The sequence below is a fragment of the Trachurus japonicus genome, chromosome 6 (assembly GCF_045865225.1).
Source record: "Trachurus japonicus isolate A0001 chromosome 6, Traja_1.0".
Lineage (NCBI taxonomy): Eukaryota > Metazoa > Chordata > Actinopteri > Carangiformes > Carangidae > Trachurus > Trachurus japonicus.
Window position 1 is genome coordinate 23,721,172 of NC_140912.1, and position 19,609 is coordinate 23,740,780.

General features: G+C 44.4%; 1 protein-coding gene across 1 annotated transcript in view; it reads right to left on the minus strand.

Moving 5' to 3' along the window:
- Window positions 1-9: 9 nt before the first annotated feature.
- The window catches only part of zcchc14 (zinc finger, CCHC domain containing 14), a 35,177-nt gene continuing 15,577 nt past the window's right edge, over window positions 10-19,609 (minus strand). Inside the window, exons 5-15 of the mRNA XM_085779902.1 lie at window positions 17,584-17,654; window positions 17,396-17,467; window positions 17,213-17,280; window positions 15,141-15,364; window positions 12,463-12,499; window positions 11,132-11,624; window positions 10,416-10,504; window positions 8,719-8,816; window positions 8,323-8,475; window positions 6,043-7,461; window positions 10-3,192 (exon numbers count right to left, since the gene is read on the minus strand). Of these exons, the coding sequence (XP_085636028.1) occupies window positions 3,137-3,192; window positions 6,043-7,461; window positions 8,323-8,475; window positions 8,719-8,816; window positions 10,416-10,504; window positions 11,132-11,624; window positions 12,463-12,499; window positions 15,141-15,364; window positions 17,213-17,280; window positions 17,396-17,467; window positions 17,584-17,654 (2,780 nt within the window). The 3' untranslated portion in view covers window positions 10-3,136. The remainder of the gene's footprint in view (window positions 3,193-6,042; window positions 7,462-8,322; window positions 8,476-8,718; window positions 8,817-10,415; window positions 10,505-11,131; window positions 11,625-12,462; window positions 12,500-15,140; window positions 15,365-17,212; window positions 17,281-17,395; window positions 17,468-17,583; window positions 17,655-19,609) is intronic.

Here is a 19,609-nt window from a genome sequence, read left to right on the forward strand (position 1 = left end):
TGTGTTTTATTGCATCGTGAAAATATATATTTTTACATGTATAAATAGAGTTTTTATATTCCACTGTGTTCTCTGTAATTTTCGGTGGATGAGAATTGTGTTTTTATTTTATCCTCTGTGACAAAGTGAGACCTGTAATCTCAGCGCTGCGCCATGGGACAATTTTAACCCAAGTCCTGCAGTTACAAGATTTAGATCTGATTCCTTAGTTTTACGAGTTGTTGTTGGAGATACAGACACTCACCCAGACAGATTGAAATGAATGGAGGCTGAAGTCCAATTGGCTGCTTCAGTTTCTGTCCATGTTGGCTCATTGTCATTGCTGTCGAAGGATCAGGACTGCAAATCATTGTGAATCAACGTCTGTGTAATGAATAAACCACATGGACGACGTGATGAAAGGAGAGGATCAGCAAATGTTGTTTTTTTTATTAAAGTTCAACACAATTAACAATATAAAATCTGTCCTACAAATGAAGTGCATACTTATAAACTGGGTTCAAACATTTGCACAAAATATTTCAAAAGCAACATGCATGCTGGAGCATCACGTTACCATGCCGTACTGTGAAAATAAGAAGTAAAAAAAAAACCTCACAGAGTATTCTTTGGTATTACGTTTATAAAATGATGAAAATAAAGCTGTTTTCTGATTTGTAACTGATGAAAAAAGGTGTTTTTTTTCCATCAGGACAGTTGCACAGCTGAAATCTAAATTTCAACACAAGACAGAAATTGTTTAACATACTGAAGTTTCGTTTTTTTTTTTTACTATTTTAAATAAACATACCACATCCCTATGCTGCGCCCTCCAGGGGCACAGATAGAGTTTCGTCTGGAGGACCAGCTGTCCTCGTGTCTGTCTGTGAAACTCTGGGTCCTGCCCAGCAACTCACTCACACACACTCAACAACACAACAACAACAACAACTCTCAAAAAATCAGCCGTCCTGGCTTCAATCTGCCATGAACACTGTACATATTCCTTACAAAAAAGAGGCAGCTCCATCGTTCCTGGAGCGAAAAAACATCCGGTCAGGTTGACATCATCAAACCCAGACCGGGAAGAAAATCTCTTTCTGTTTCTGTTTATTCTCTTTGGATGACACCTTGCAAACGCTGGTGTGAACTGCTGATACTATCAGTGCTAAAAGTCTGATAGGAGCTCTGTTTGACAGCAAAGTGGCCGCCTGTGCCAGAGGTAGAGAAGCTGCGGATCCAAAAGGCACGACTGATGAAGACACGAAGGTGACCGGTGCAGTTTCCATCTGTAACGACCGTCAGAGGCCACAAAGTTACTGTCGACTCTTTAATGAGGCGCCCCAATGATCCTCATCGATACACATGATGCTGTGTTTACTGATTACTAGTAAACGCATCACAATAGGCAACAATGGAAAAAGTTTCTGTGAGGAGCCCAGGGATGAAGTCCTATGATCCTGTTAGCAGCAGCAGCCTCGCAGCTCCAGACACTGAAGTCGTGTGGATATAGTGTGTGTACCGTGAAGCTGCTGCATCATTTGCACAGTGTCTTGTCACATGCAGATTAATGGAGCTGCATGCTGCTGCTGCGTGTCGTTTTCTACTGGTGCATCGACTGGTTGACTGGTCTCTAGAGGATCAATCCCTCAAATCAGTTTCTGAGATTGGAGACGTCTTGATGTATAAATGTAAAACAAACCAAAAAAGACACTTTTGTGAACATTTAGTGTTTTTCCTCGAGGTGTGACCAACATTGCTGTGAGTATTTCCAAAGGGCACTTTAGACAAAACAAAAACTCTTAAAAACAGTTGAGCTGTGTCCTGAATCCATAGTACAGTTGCACACTTTTCCTATGACCCTGTGTAGTTTCCACCACAGGGTCAAAGTGACAAAGTAGACTACACTCAAACAGTATGTCAGTATGTAAAATTAAAAACACTAGACTCTTTAGTGTTTCAGAAAGTAAAATAGCTGCAAAAAAATTAAAAACTAACCCAGAAACACCTCAGAAAATAAAATAACAATATTTTGAAAAGCATGTTTTCTGTCTCTTTACGAAGTGAAACTGACAGCGGCAGTAAAGTTGCCTATGTTTTCCTGTTGTATAATAGTTGCCAAAAATATATGTAAAGTAGAAATGTGAATATAATATACAAGATATATAGCTTAGAGTGTAGTATGGAAATGGGACACAGCCCTTGTAGGATGAGATCTGTGGACAGAAGTCAATCAAACCTGATCAGAAGATGAGAAAACGTCTCTCTTCATTTCTCCTGACAAGGGAAAATAACACTGGAGCTGCTTTGTGCATTTAGAGACATGAACATACAGTTTATCCAAGGAGTCCAGTCTTTCAGAATAAGAGCATGAATCAATTAAAGGGACAACAAGGAGTTTCTATTTGGTTATAAAAAAGTCTCACGTTAATGTGGATGAATCTCCGCTACCCACACTTGTTAATGGGCCCATTTTCGATAAATATATCGTTTTGTCTCTATCGTTATTTTGTTATTATTAGTGGTGGCGGAAATGCTGGGCGAGCCGACCAGCGTTTCTTTACTTTCGGTTTCGTGGCGAGTCATGAGAATAACGCAGCCGAATCGCCGTTTATGGTGGGAACTACGACGGTATGTGATCGTCTTCGAACCTCTGACTTTAATTATTGATGAATGAAAACATGAGTCTGTCTTGCGCCGGTCAAAGAATTTTACGGTGCGCGCGGAGGCTCATAAATGTAGTGTGAAAACGCTTCGCTTTTCCAAAACTCCTCGTTGTCCCTTTAAAGTGGGTTTTATGGTTCAGAACAAGTTAAAATGCACTGAGACTCAGTCATCTAGCTGGTGTTTCCTCTGTGGATGTCAGGCCTTACAAATCCCACCTCTCCTTGAGATCTGAGGAGGGATCTGTTCTCCGTCTCCATCCTCGTCTTGGCTCTTTTATCCGCTGCAAAAGAATCACAGAGGATGAAAGAAGGTGTCTGCGTTTGGATCAGGAGGAGCAGGAGTCTTGTCTCGCGTTGCCTCGTCGTGCACAGACGCGCACGCTGGCTCTTCACGCAGGCACGTCGCCGTTCAGCTGCTGCCCGGCGTTCAGCAGGAACATGAGGTCGCTGTTGTCTTCAGGAGTCTTCAGATCCACTGGTGTTTCTGCTGGTTAGTCCCCTGAGTCCTTACTGTCGGAGTGAGGAGTGTACTTCAGCCGGAACGTCCCTGTGAAACACGGAAATAAGAAATAATGAAACTTAAACCAAATGAAACCAAATAAATTCTGTCACTTTTTTTCTAATCCAAAAAATGTGACATTTCCACTTAAAAATGAAACAAAGTGGTTTGGAGCACTTTAATTTACAGGTGGCTCTTTACACGTCTTGTAAAAGCAGAGATACGTTTTCAAATTGATGGAAACTGTGGAAGGAAAATGGATTTGAAGCGGATTGATAAGATAAGATAAGATAAGATAAGTAGTTGTTTAATTCATCATTGGTTTAAATGACTTGATTATACTGTGTAGACAAGGGGTAGGACCATATACGTTTTTTTACTTCTTCCTACTCCCTTTCGAGCATGTAAGACTGTTGATGAATATGATTTATTCATTTTATTTTTTTTCCATTACTATTTGTGGTAACACTTTATAATAAGTACACACTATTAAAGGGATAGTTCAACATTTTGGCAAATTGGCCCATTGCCATAATTGCTATAGTCATAGCAGTAGGTTCGTTACCTTTAATTGTAGGTGTAAGCTATTTTCAGTACGGCGGAGCGCAGCAGCTGGCTGCTCAGAGCTACGCTATGGAGGCTAACGGAATTTCTTGGTTTCCCTCATTAAACTCATCAAATACAAAATCCCAAAACTCCACAGCGCTTTTGTAGACAAGTTGTGACCTGCACAACCACCACGCTATGAGATAATGACGGAACGATATGAAACGGAGCCGTTTTCGAGGTAAATTCATACAAAACCACTGATGCGCGTTGCGTTCAGGGACAGTTTTTCAGCAAGCAGTCTCCGTATTTACCCTGTATTTACCTCGAAAACGGCTCCGTTTCGTATCGTTCCGTCATTATCTCATAGCGTGGTGGTTGTGCAGGTCACAACTTGTCTACAAAAGCGCTGTGGAGTTTTGGGATTTTGTATTTGATGAGTTTAATGAGGGAAACCAAGAAATTCCGTTAGCCTCCATAGCGTAGCTCTGAGCAGCCAGCTGCTGCGCTCCGCCGTACTGAAAATAGCTTACACCTACAATTAAAGGTAATGAACCTACTGCTATGACTATAGCGATTATGGCAATGGGCCAATTTGCCAAAATGTTGAACTATCCCTTTAAGCATTAGTTAAGCATTAAAGCAGAAGTAAGCGATCCGGTGGTTTTGGCTAACTTCTTGTCAGCAGATGGAGTTAGCAGTCCCCGCTCTCGTCCCTACGTCACCACATTCACGCGCATCCCTTGGCTGCACACACAGAGAGGACCGCCCCTTCATGCCGTTCTCTCTCCTCATTGGATAAAGCTTGTAGGATACAAGGAAGTATACAAGACGTTTTCTCCTCGGCTTACAGCAGAGCAGAGTGACTGACAGACCCGTGTTTCGGTCCAAACACTCTATAGAAGTGATTGCCGTCGGAAGATAGAACTATTTAAGACTTATATTAACACAAATATTCCGCTTACTTCTGCTTTAAATACTGAATTTTCATTTATAACGCATGAATACTAAGTAGTATGTAGTTTATAAACACAGTTAAAAATGTTTTACTCACCATTGATAAGCACTGTTTATAAACTGTGTTTATAAACTACATACTACTTAGTATTCATGCGTTATAAATGAAGAATTCAGTATTTATTAGGGCTTAACTAATGCTTAATAGTGTGTACTTATTATAAAGTGTTACCATATTTGTTTTTCTTTTTTTGTGTTTTTTTTTGTAGTTGTTTGCTTTGTCTTCTGTCAGTTTCTTTAGGCCAGGGGTCTTCAACGTTTTTCAGGCCAAGGACCCCCAAACTGACGGAGAGATGGAGCAGGGACCCCTACTATATTAAAAAATTGTGTATTATATTGAACTGGGCCCAGTATCATGTATAAACATAGCTTGTTATTGTGCATTCAATACTAAGCTATTCATTCATGTTTTTTCTAAACGTGTACAAGCGGTACAGTGAGTAGGGGGCTGTCCCTCTGCCATTTATAAACAGACCTTGTTCACTGATGCCAATGCCAATATCAACTTTGTGTGTCAACTGTATGATAATCATGCAGACAAGCTATTCCAGTTGACATTTTTATCTGAAACATAAATGTGAAAACTAAAAGATATAAAACTTTGTCTAGTCAACCAAAGATTTCACGACCCCCCTGCAGCACCTCCGCGGACCCCCTAGGGGTCACGGACCCCCTGTTGAAGACCTCTGCTTTAGGCTATACCTTCATGTTCGAAATACTTATACTTTCAATACTTATACTTTCTAAATACTTATACTTCCATGTTCGAAATAAAGGCTTAAAGCAGAAGTGAGTGATCCGGTCGTTTTCGCTAATGCTGCGTTCCAGGCAGGCTTTTGAAATCATAAATTACAGCTTCAAGTCACAACTTACGACTTTGTAGCGTTCCAGGCAACCCACTCGTGTTTTTCCGACCTGTTTTACCGGTGAAAGTCACTATAACGGCCACTCGTAACTTCCGACCGGTGAACTCGTACCAGATCGAACTGGTACCACTTCACAGGTCGGAAAAAAACGAGTTTCCTTGAACGCACCATAACAGTCCTCGTCCCTACGTCGCCACATTCACGGCGTTCCTTGGCTGCACACACAGCCCTGCATGTCGTTCTCTCTCATTGGATAAAAACTGTAGGATACGATAAATGTTTTCTCTTCGGCTCAGAGCAGAGCAGAGGGACTGAGAGACCCGTGTTTCAGACCAAACACTCTATGTAAGTGATTGCTGTCGGAAGATATAACTATTTAAGACTTATATTAACACAAATATATCACTTACTTCTGCTTTAATAATAATAATGATAATAAAATTACAGTTAAATAGAGGAATAAACTCACCTTGCTGAGCTGAATCCATGGGCGGCTGTTTGCAGTCCTCTGCTCTGTGTCCGTTGGCGCCACAGTTGTAACACGACAGACTCCCCGCCGCCCGTTTCTGGCCTCCGTTTCCCATGGTGCCGTGCGGGTGGTAGAAGCCGAAGCCGTGCTGCTGGTCGTGTGACACGGGGCTGTGGCGGTAGAGCGGCGGCGGCGGCGGCATCATCATGGGGTAGGAGAAGGGCGCGGCCGCGGCGCCGGCGCCGCTGGACGAGGCCAGCAGGGGGCTGAGGTGGAGCAGGGGTCCCAGCGTGAAGAGGGAGGGGCCGGCCGAGGCGAACGGCTGCAGGTAGCCGGCCGCCGCGTATCCAGGCAACGCCCCGTAGGTGCCGCAGTTCCCCCGGCAACCGCAGGAGCTGCAAACACACACGGAAGTGGCGGCGTGACCTGAACTTTGATCCAACGACAACGAGGAAGAGGCGGAGGCGGAGGACGGGGACGGGGAGGAGGGGCTGGAGGTGGGCTGGGGGGGGTAGTAAGTGTTGCCGGGCACCGCGGCCACGGGAACGCTGCCGGCGGTTGCCATGGAAACGAAGCCACCCCCACCTCCTCCTCCAGAGTTCCCAGACTGTGAGCCGGACTTCGTGGAGGGACAGGGGGAGGAAAACGATGAGAAGGAGGAGGAAGAGGAAGAGGAAGAGAAGGAGGAGGAGGAAGAGGAAGAGAAGGAGGAGGAGGAAGAGGAAGAGGAAGAGGAGGAGGAGGAAGAGGAGGAGAGGTGGAAGTGGAGCGGGGGGTGGGAGACGTGGTGGAGGCTGTTGGAGGTGGAGGTCAGAGCGGAGCTGGTCTCCACCATCAGACCCACGGCGCCCAGACAAACCGTCGAGTCCTGGAGCGCCGACGATCCGTCCACGCCGCCGCCGAGCGCCGGGAACAGGCTCTCCAGCCGCACCGCCCCCATCCCCGACATCCCCATCCCCACCCCGAGACCCCCGAGACCCCCGGGGCTGAAGCCTGCAGCCGCCGCCGCCGCCGCCGCCGCAGCAGCAGCAGCAGCAGACGGCAGCGGCTTAGTCCTGTCGTCCGTGCACAGCGGAGGGGGGCGGGGCTTGCGCGGCGAGGTCATGATGCGCGCCGGGTTGGAGACGACGGGGGAGAGCAGGGTCTGGGGGTAGCCGCCGGCCTGCTGCTGCTGCTGCTGGTGGTGGTGGTGGTGGTGGTGGTGGTGGTAGGGGGGGGGCTGCTGTGGCTGCGGGAGGCCGAAGGGGAGGTGGGAGGAGCAGGAGGAGAGGGGGAGAGGAGGAGGAGGAGGAGGAGGAGGAGCGGAGTCGGTCTGGACGGGGAGGACCTGCGCCGTGGGGCGACTGGAGCCGCTGGCGTTCAGGATGAAGAGGCAGGACCGGTCCTTCTCCGGAGCCGCTCCCGCTGCGTCCGACACACCTGAGACACCTGAGACACACACGGGGGGTTACATGTTACTTGTTTCGAGGGAGAATTGAAAATTGCTAAAAATGGGTGAATTTGCCGAAATGTTGAACTATCCCTTTAACTATAAATGACATGTTACTTGTTTTGAGGGAGAATTGAAAATTGCTGAAAAATGGGTGAATTTGCCGAAATGTTGAACTATCCCTTTAACTATAAATGACATGTTACTTGTTTTGAGGGAGAATTGAAAATTGCTGAAAAATGGGTGAATTTGCCGAAATGTTGAACTATCCCTTTAACTATAAATGACATGTTACTTGTTTCGAGGGAGAATTGAAAATTGCTGAAAAATGGGTGAATTTGCCGAAAGGTTGAACTATCCCTTTAACTATAAATGACATGTTACTTGTTTCGAGGGAGAATTTAAAATTGCTGAAAAACAATTTTGCAAGATCAGTGCCACAAACGCGCCCTGTGACCTCTTGTTTATGACAGATTAAACTACACAAATGTACATGTCATAATATAGTAACAGTATATGATATATATGTTAAGTAGGCTACCGTTCTATTGATTGATTTCGCGCTGGCTTTGTTACAAATGCAAAAACAAATGCACATGGCCGGGAGGAGGGTTAGCAGAACGGTGGGAAAGCGACCGGACTTGCATAGTTTCCCTTTAAAAAACAGAGCTGTGCATTTGTGAATATACTGGGGCGACTAAAGACAAGCGCTCTAAGTTAAATTCCTGGGGATGGGATGTTGTTTTCTGATAAATGTTTGAGTTTTGTTGGACAAAAGCGATTTAAACTGCACTTTAAACGCCCTCCTTTGTCGTTCTCAGGTTTTCACTCGGTCCAGTTTAGACACTTACGCCTGTGAACGTCTCTGCTCCTGTTGAAGGTGGAGTCGCAGCACAGCGGCGTCCGAGGGGAGCAGGAGGAGCTGGAGTAGCCCGAGGAGGAGCTGCTGTCTGTGGAGACGGGGTGATGGTGCGACGCCGCGTCCACCTCCACCCGCAGCTCTCCTGAAACACATTTCAGCACATCATCATCGTAACCATCCAACAGTTTCACACTGTGCATCTGCTAATGGTGAATAATGTTTATATATATATGTGCATTTGTGTGTATAAAGGGATGTATACGCATGTTTCATATCATTTATTTTTACTTTTTAAAATAAAATCTTGCTTAAAATGAGAAAAATGTCAATGTAATGAATGAAAAACATAATTAAAATGAAAACTAACACTAAAGTTAACCCTTACCTGCAGTGGAGGTTGTGTGTGCTGAGGGTCCCATGTGACTAGAAGGCGTCACCCTGGCGATGCCGCTGCAGGATCGCTTCTCCATCTTCATCTCCCTGCTAGAGACACAAAGAGGCTTATTAAACAGTACAAAAAAAGACATTTTTATATTTCTAAATATATCTAAAAATGTTTTTAGAAGCTTGATTTGTTAAAGGAATAGTTCACCAAAAATTGAAATTCAGTCAAGGAGTCCTGTATTGAATTTGCCTGGGGCGCGTGAACGTCAGAGTGCAATACAGGACTGTTTAGGCTGTAAAAATGTCCTAAATGATGTTGTTTCGAGTAAACTCTGGACTATATCCCTTCAGGACGTTTGGATTGCAGCGGACGAGCAGTAAGGAGGAAGATTACAAGGTTTTTGTGTAGTTTTATAGCCGTATTTGTGTCGGACATTATTGACTCATGGGTCTCGGGTCTCCAGATGCACTTTGAGGAATAAAAAACTACTCCGGAGTATTCATCAGCATGAGGGTGAGTCAATAATGACTGAATTTCATTTTTTTTTTAGTGAACTATTCCTTTTTATTTATTTTTTAATGAAAATGTCCTTTTAACGACCAGCAGGGGGAGACACTGTCCACTCAACAGGCTCCTCAGCATCCCAGCTGCTGCTCCACAAACACATCTGCAAACACGTCGCATGGAAAACCTCTGTAGGAACTTTCCATATTCATGTCTTGTTTAAGCATGCACACACACACACACACACACACACACACACACACACACACACACACATACACACACACATACACACTCTGTCACCTGCCTGATGGAAACCTGTTGATAATGCGGATGGAAACATGATTACAAGATAGGAACAGCAGGTTCACATGTGAGGAATGCAGGTGTGTGTGTGTGTGTGTGTGTGTTTGTGTAATTAAGGGCGAAGGAGCATGAAGGTGCATTTGCTTGCACCTCGGTGTTTTTGTGGTTTTGCATGTTATTTCTGTCTGTTATCTCCTGCTAAGTACATCTTATCTCTCCGGACCACCGACAGCAGGTTAACCATTGACGACATACAGACCGTTCCTGCTCTATATTCATTGTGAAGGCAGCAGCTGCACTGACACACACTAACACACATAGATCAATCACTTATATTAATGTTTTTACAGGTGGGAATAAAATCAAAATTGTAATTTATACCTCACTCCGCATGTAGACGTATCTTGCTCACAGACACCTAAAATTATGAGATTTTAATTCACTCACAACTATGCAAGGAAGGAAAATTGAAATCCCACTATAATCTATCTGCTGGTCCAGATCTGAGCGTGCACATTGATAAAGTTTGTAAGGACAGAATGATTCTTTTAGGAGCAATATCTGAGCTTTTTTCCCCCCCTCTAGTTCAAAATCTGCTCTTGTGATTTTCTCCAGATGCTCTGGAGGTTTCCGAGCACGTGAGAATGTGAGAGGAAGCACAGTGATCCAGTTTTGGGAAACAAGCTTCAAAGGGACACATACATGGAGAGTCTAACAGGATGACACTTCAGCTTTTGAGGTCACAACCAAACGTGTTTTGGCCTCGGTGGAGTTGTTGCACACAAGGGATAAAAACATAGTGAGCAGAGGCGATCCACTGAGGACAGGACAACATAGAGGCAGAAAAAAAGTTGTGATTTGTGATTGTTGTAGGTTTGTCCACTGACTTTTGTAGCTCGAGTTGGGTCTTGAGTTTCTTCTTCGCTCCTTGGGTCAAGTCGTATTTGTTGAGGTCCTCCTCTGTCAACCCTAAAAACTGGAGGTTGTACAGGAAAACACACAATCAGAACATATAGAAACATTAAAGAGAGGGAATTTGTTGTTTTCTGCTAAAGGGATAGTTCAACATTTTGGCAAATTGGCCCATTGCCATAATCCCTATAGTCATAGCAGTAGGTTAGTTACCTTTAATCGTTGGTGCAAGCTATTTTTAGGCGGAGCAGAGCTGCGAGCTGCTCAGAGCTAGTGGGATTTCTTGGTTTTCCCTCATCAAACTCATCAAATAGACAATCCAGTCCAGGCAGTTTTTCAGCAAACAGTCTCTGCATTTGCCTCGAAAACATCTCCGTCTCGTAATGTTCTGTTATTATCTCATAGCGTGGTGAATGTGCAGGTCACAACTTGTCCACCAGAGCGTTTTGGAGTTGTTGGGTTGTGTATTTGATGAGTTTGATGAGGGAAACCAAGAAATCCCATGAGCCTCCGTAGCGTAGCTCTGAGCAGCTCGCAGCTCTGCTCCGCCGTTCTAAAAATAGCTTTCACCGACAATTAAAGGTAACGAACCTACTGCTATGACTATAGGGATTATGGCAATGGGCCAATTTGCCAAAAAATGTTGACCTATCCCTTTACATGTCCTATATAAACTACAGTAATGACCCACCTCCTCCATGGTGAGCTGCTTGAAGACGGGGTAGTACTTATGGAGCCGAAGCTTACGGAGCCAGTCCAGGATGCCGTTCTGCTCCGGGGTGTTGGGCTGAGACTGAGACGACGACGGGGACTGACTGTGGGACTGGGAGCGGGACGACTGGGAGTAGGAGAGGGACAGAGAGTGGGAGTGGGACGCCGGCTGGGAATTGGACAGGTGAGGAGGCTGCTGTGCGCCGCCGGACTGGCCGCTGGGTTGCAGGTGAGGGTGGTGCTGCTGGGAGTACGCGTGCGACTGGGGATGCAGCGGGGAGGAGCCGTCGCCCCCGCCCGCCAGGGGGGACGGCAGCGCCGGAGGGAGGGAGCAGAGCTGCGGGGAGGGCTGAGGAGGGAGAGGAGGCGGAGGGAGGGGAGGAGGGAACGCCGAGAGGTGAGGAGCGGAGCGGGTCAAGACGGAGCTGTGGGTGCTGACGACGGGCTGGATGCTGGCCACTCGGTACACCGCCCTGGGAGAGGAGACACCGTCAGAGGAGGAGGAGGAGGAGGAGGAGGAGGGGGAGAGGAGGAGGAGGAGGAGGAGGAGGAGGGGGAGGAGGAGGAGGAGGGGGAGGTTAGAGATGCACCGATCCAGTTTTTTCCGATCCAATCCGATACCGATATCTGGGCTGAGCGTATCGGCTGATACCTTTTTTGTATAGTTTTATTGTTTTATTATGTTTTATAGTTTTATTATTTTTATATGCAAACATTGTGAATGTAGCACTCTAGTTTATTTATGTACCATTGGTTTTATTCTATTGGTTTAGTTTTTCTCCGTATCGAACCACTGCGCACATAGCACTTTAACTTAAGAGCTGCTGGTTTGATGGGAAGCACCCTTCACTTTTTTGAATGTGTGTTAAATGTGTGAAAGTACTTTGTATGAATGTCTCGTATGTATTGTTTTGTGTATGCAGTGGCTCAGAGCCCAAAACAAATTTCTCTTTGGGACAATAAAGTACAATCCAATCCAATCCAATACCGATCCGATACTACTGTTGAATGAATGCACCGTATACCTTTACATAAACATCTAGCCTTGTTAAAAAAAAAGGTAACAAATTAACACAGATATAAATGTACTTAATATTATTTATTAACACATAATAAAGTGTAGATTAGCAGCAAAAATAAATAAATAACACTAGATCGCTGTAACTGTATTGTTGTGTATGATATTAATAAAAAAGAAATGACAGGATCAGAGCTAATTAGTCAATATCAGAGCCGATATCTGATCCAGGTATGGGATCGGTGCATCTCCAGAGGAGGAGGACAGAGGATGGACAGAGTAAACAATCTCACCTGTTTGCTCCTCTGTACTGAAGCATGCAGCCGAGATCTGAGAGGAAAAACAACAAAAGCATCAGCATCATTAGAACAACACAGTCTCTCATCGACCAAACAACAACGACGACACTGTGAGTCCTCGGATGAAATGCAGATGTTTCCACAGAGCGAACGCACGCACGCACGAAGGCTGCTGCTGCTGCTGCTGCTGCTGCTGCTGCTGCTGCTGCTGCTGCTGCTGGTATCCAGTGTGAAAGTGATAGTGAATCATCACAGTCCGCACATCTCAACCCAGTCCAGCGCCTAAGGGAGCGATGTGTCAGACGGCGCTGTAGCTACACAACACAACACAACACGACCATCAGCAACATACCGAATGAGTGATGTTCACTCCTCCGGTGGAAATCAGACGCTTGTAAACATCTTTGACCACCATCGTCCCGGACGCCTCTATAAGCCCAAACAACCACAGACGAATCCGGTGCAGTGTGAGTTGTAAACCGGACGCAGGCTCCTCTTTAATCAGTGTGAGCGATGCTGCACCGGGGGGAGGAGGAGCGGCCGTCGTCTGCTGCTGCTGCTGTGGAAACTGTGATATTAACGTGATGATGATTTGATTTAACTCCGGAGGCCGAAATGTTGTGTTTTCATAAAATAAATGTTTTTTTTTTAGATGAGAGAGTAAATCGTGGTTGAATCAAAAGGTCACACTTGTGCAACGGTGTCAGTTTTTCTCCTCTTCTCTTTCTCTGTTCCAAGTTTATCTTGACTCATTTAGCAAAAAGAAAAAGAGTCCAAATATTTGTCCTAAGCAGCTGGAAAGTCAGCAGCAGCTATTCTCAGTCCAGAATCAGTATTTGTGTAGGTTATATAAGGCCTATAATTCTGTGACACTGCAACAAGTCATTGTCAGCTTTCATATTCAGGGTATCAGTTCTCCTGTTATCTTTTTTTCAAATGGTTAATAAAGATAAATACAGCTTTAGAGACACTTGCACTCACTAAAGTCCAAACTCTGATGAGGGATGGTGGATAATGACACCACTAAGGTTGGCTGCATGTCGCTAAAATAATCCTGTGTATGATTTTCCTACTGGTCCCGATCAAGCTGGAGCCTCCCCGATCCTGAATCGTAATGATATCAGATCGGGCTGCATACCTCCGACGGAAATCCGAGAGCAAGCAGAACAGGTGAGCGACAACAACTGGATGTTACGTACTCACATCCAGTACGCGTTGCAATGTGTTAAGGCCACACCTCTACATCGTTTAAGTGAAAGTTACCACCGTATCCTAGTCCTCTTTTTTTCATTTTTCGCTGTTAAAAAGTGTGCACCATGTATTATATGAATGTAAGTTATTATTAGGCCTATTATATTATATTATATGTTCTTAAAATAGATCCATGGAGCGCACGCCAGAACAGCTACTACAGTATAGTGTTATGACATTTATCATCCTCCACAGGTATTTGATTTTCATCTAAAATCACGTTTGATCTCGTGAGTTTTCTGTGAGATCTCGTGTCTGGAGACCAACCTCCCTCCCCCCACTGTGAAATTGTTACTATAAACTACCTAAGTGTCCAGTGTGTGTATGTTTGGTGAATTATAATGTTATAAATCGGTTCTTATTACAAGCTTTAAAGTCACTACGTCAACCAAGAGTTTTAACCAGCCTGTGAAGCCAAATGCAAATATAGACAAATGCAAATAAACACTTTTAGATCAGTATTGTTATTATTATTCCAAAACCTACGCTTCATTTTGTTCCTGTCTGACAGAAGTGACTGCTGACTGAGTGTTTATTGAAATGAAGCCATTAACCAAAAACGCCGGTGAGCCACGACGATCCAACGCTGTGACATTACGGCGCTAATATCCAGCTCATGAAAGATGGACTGTGATTAGACTGTGGTGGCGCAGGGCCCAGCTCCGTGTGTCTGTGGCTGCGCATTACAGCAAAGTTATAGACACATTCATGTTATCCCTGCTACCCCGGGGTCTCCAGTGAGTCTGGCTCGCGCGTACACACACACACACACACACACACACACATAAACACACAAAGAGGTATAAACAGATACTAAATGTACAAGCACACAGAGAAACACACTGCACCGCCAACTATAAATACTCTCTGGGATGAAGTCACACTCACAGAACTGAGTACACACACACACACACACGCACAAACACACACACATCCTCACACACACGCACACATCAACATGAGGTCACCACACTCTAGGCTTCCCAACACAAACATGCCACGCTGAATTCCCACACCAGACTAAAATAGACCTCGTCCGCTGCTTCCAACACCTCCAAAACACAAACTGAAAATCCTGCCTGCAGCCTCACCTCTCTCACCTCGTCACCGCCACCAACCACGATCCAGAATCACGGCCTTGTCCTTTCCACTGCCTTTTCTTTTTCTTTTTCTTTTTTCTTTTCTTTTTTTTTTTTAAAAACTCTCTCCTGTCCAAACCCCAGAGCCCAGACATGACATGAACTCTTTTATCTCCTCTCTCTCTCGCTGCATCTAAGAATAGAGATCTCATCTTTTATATCCCTTGACCTTAAAGACTTTGCTGCCTCACTCTCTCACAATATCAGCGCTTCACATCTATCTGACGATTCCAGCTACATGTTGTTTTTCTAAAGCAAATGAAACTCCAATAATGGACTTACTTGAGCTGGAGGAGGAGGAGGAGGAGGAGGAGGAAGAAGAGGTGAACGGACAGGTCGGGGCTACGGGAGCTGTGGGAGGGGAGGAGGGTAAGGGAGGCAGGGAGGAGGAGGAGGAGGAAGGAGGGAACGAGGGAGGACAGTTGGGTGAGAGAGGCCTGGTGGAGGTGAAGAACAGCTGGACGCTGTGGTGCTGGAGGACGTGGCCGGGCAGCGCTGTCAGACTCCTGGGGGGAGGGGAGGGGGGGGGGGGAGAAAAGACGGACGCTGTGACTTTGACTCCACATCACATCCGAGTAGCATCATTATAGGATGCCTTGTTACCTTGACAACAGTGTTTGCGGTAGATGAGAGACTGTAGATGAATTCAGTATCAGTCATGCTCACCAGATAACTAATAGTAGGCTACAAGTTACTACAATACACTCAGGTTTTATTAATTTAACCTTAATTTTACCAGGTTGTCCCTTCAGAAATTAACAATACAAACATTTCATCATTCAAGAATAGCAGGTGCACATTTCTGTTTATTCAGTTTATGTTTTAAGGTTAGTGATATACTCAGTTTATCTCGCTTCTCACTCAGGTTACCTCATTTCTCCTGCACGCTATAGTCTTAGCTTTTTTAAAATGTATTTATTCTTAATAGATTTTTTTTTTTTTTTACTTTTGTTGATAGTTGTGTTCAGGTTGACATGGAAAATAAGAATTTCATTCATTCATTCATTACATGGCTTCAAATTGCTTTGTTTTTACCATCTATATGACACTAAGCCTCTTGAAACTTTGAAACAGCTGTTCACAGATGCTGTATTGTATTGTATGTATGTCTTATCTCTTCCTGGTACAGCCTCCTCTCATCCAAACACAAGATCAAACTTTCCCGCACAGTTAACCAGGCCAGCAAAATCATTGGAGCACCACAAACCCCCCTCTCAGAACTGTATAGCCGGTCTGTGATCAGGAAGGCCACCCTGATCACAGAAGACTCCTCCCACCCCCTTCACCACTGCTTCCAGCTGCTGCCATCAGGCAAACGCCATAAGGTCCCACTGGCCAGGAAAAACATCTACAAAAAATCCTTCATCCCCTCTGCAATAACCATCCTGAACAATAAGAAATGAACATTCTGCTGCTTTTAACAGCCCCCCCCCTCCTCTTTTTAGAATGATTGCACAACATTGTTGTTTTTAATGTCTGTTTGTTTCTTAGTGTTTTTATTGAGCCTGTCAAAGATGAATTTCTGTCACTCGTGACAGACAATAAAGCTTATCTATCTATCTATCTATCTATCTATCTATCTATCTATCTATCTATCTATCTATCTATCTATCTATCTATCTATCTATCTATCTATCTATCTATCTATCTATCTATCTATCTATCTATCTATCTATCTATCTATACGGTATTGTGCTGTACATATCTGTCTTGTTCTCTCAACATCATTGAAAATGAGGGCTTTCTTTCAATGATTCTTAAGATTAAATAAACGTAAAAAAAAAAAAGGCTGTACATAGGCCTACAGGGACGGGGAGTGTTGTCATGCTAAGACTGTCCCTTCACCTACAGTAGTGAAAACCTCTTGATGCTAAACAGGAAAAACTCCTTATGTTATCTTCCCATGTTCACATTTTAGCTCATCCATGTTGGCGTGCTAACAATTGCTAATTGGGGCTACAACTCAAAGGCCAAGACAGCCAAGACTGATGGGAATGTCTTTTTGTCTGGCACTAACAGAGGAGATAAAGGTGTTAATATATGATCAAAGGCACTATAGGCTAATTCATCCTGTGAGATATAAAACAATACGGTCCACCACAGTTCACAAAAATCATTTGACTTCACGCAAAGTCACGAATGACCTGGAGAAAATATTTAATTTAATATCTAAATGTCTGCATGAAATTTCATTGAACTCCATCCAGTAGTTGATGAGATATTTTGGTCAGGGATGCATAAGCAGAGCTGCGTCTTGATGTACTTCCCCTCCCTGCTGGGTTTCATCCTTTGTTGCCGACCACAAAGACAAAGACACAATGAACAAACAAACAGGTGGAGCTGAGGAAACTGACCTGGGGTCCAGATCTGTGGACTGAGGGAGGAACTTCTCCACTCCTTCGTCGGGAAACGCCTGTGACAGCTTAAAGAGAAAGGTCCCGCAAGTGAGACAACTAACTAAATACACAGCGTCAATGCATCTCTATGACGACAGTTAACAATCATGTACTGAAAATGAGACATTCAGCGATCCTGACCTGGGTCAAAAGCTCTGTCACCTCCTGCTGAGTTCGGACAACGTTTAAAACAAAACCATCTGACCAGCTCACCTGGAGGAGAGAGGAGGAGGAGAGGAGGATGGGGGGTGAGGTACAAACATGAACAAAAAACATCTGGAAATACGAGCAGACATCGATGTGTGTGTGTCAGTTTCCTCTGTGCTCACCTCGAACACATATTCACCGGCGTCCTCAGACTTGTGCGTCACTCGTCTCAGCGCCACCCTCTCTATCGTCACTGAAAGACGAGCAGAGTGTCAAACAGACCGTTAAACACACTTCACAGCTTCACGCGCTCCGGTAAAGCTCAGAAAACTGCGCTACAACATCCGAGCATCCGAGGCTTCGCTTTAACACATCGACTGGTGGAAAGTTAACGGCCTGGAGGAACTGAAATGAGGCCTGTCAACAAAACCTCAAGTGGCGAAGTACAATACAATATAATAATCGTTATTACGGTTGCAATTTGTCAACATCATTTATTATTTATTTATTTTTTATAAGCTCTTTCGACACAATTGCACTAACACAAAGTTTTAAAACTGAGACGATCGGCAAAGTTCTTACACAAAAATCAAAATCCCACAGTGACATTTTTTTTTCAAGCTGAGGAAGATCCAGTGCATCAACCAGCCATGCACTTTGTTCATAACAAAAAGAGCTCGTTGATCATTCACCTTGGTATCACTCTGTCTCTTTGAAAAATTTAATTTGCATGGATAGTTTCTATCTTTTCAAAACTGATCTGTAATTCAGCCTTTGCTACTATTTACAATGATATATTGATCTCTTCTCTTTTTTTTCCCATTCGTCTACAAATATTTGTCAATTTTTTCTTGGTCTTGGGCCAAACAAACATGTCCATTTATGTCTTAGGTTTGTATGATTTGATTTGATGCACAACAAACAGCAGCTCCTGAAATTGAAATATTATTTCCCTATAGAGCAGCAGAGGTGACAAACCCATTTTAGTTCAGGGGCCACAAACAGCGCAACTTGATCTCAAGTGGGCCGGACGGGACCAGTCAAATAATAGCATGATAACCTTTGTTTTAGTACATTATTAAAATGTTTACAGTTAATGAGCTATCCTTTTACAAAACATACTATGAACAACCTGAAATTTCTTGATAAAAATATGTGCAATTTCAACAATATTATGCCTCCTCTGTCTTCTATGTAATTTTCACACCCTCTGCTGGGCCGTTTTTGCCCGAGTTTGAATACATCACGATTTATTCGTTGTGCAGCCCTTATTTGAACCATTTCATACTTCTCTTCACGTAATAACTTGGTGATCTCCAGCTCTACACACTGAGACCGTGACTAACTGAGCAGCTTGGACAAAAGTCTTGCCCACAACTCTCCCACCACGGGAATGAACTGTGTCCACTCTGGTTTCCCATCTGGACAGAAACTCTGTTGTGGCTGCGCTGCCAAAGCTGCTACAGCACCGACTGTACAACTCATTCAGGACGACACGACACGACACCGCTCCACACCTGGGATTCAACTTCCCTAAAATCTGCTTTCTGTCCTCCAGTCCCACCACAGCCTGACTGGAGAAGATATTTGTACAGTATGATCATCATGACCTCTTAAAAAGTCATCCATCCTCCACGTAACCTGAAAACACACACACACACACACACACACGCACACACACACACACACACACACACACACACACACACACACACACACACACACACACACAATCCATCTGCTCTGTACTTTGATAACTACCATGACATTACATGTAATTTTCTCCGCCTCTGGTGAAGAGGCAGGTTAGGACGGCTCCACTGCTATTAGATCCATGTCATTAGATAAAAAGTGAGTTGAAACGGTGGGAATGCTTAAAGGGATAGTTCAACATTTTTGACAAATTGGCCCATTGCCATAATCGCTATAGTCATAGCAGTAGGTTCGTTACCTTTAATTGTCGGTGCAAGCTGTTTTTAGAACGGCGGAGCAGAGCCGCGAGCTGCTCAGAGCTACGCTACGGAGGCTCATGGGATTTCTTGGTTTCCCTCATCAAACTCATCAAATACACAATCCAACAACTCCACAACGCTCTGGTGGACAAGTTGTGACCTGCACATTCACCACGCTATGAGATAATAACACAACGTTACCAGACAGAGTTGTTTTAGAGGTAAATACAGAGACTGCTTGCTGGAAAACTGCCTC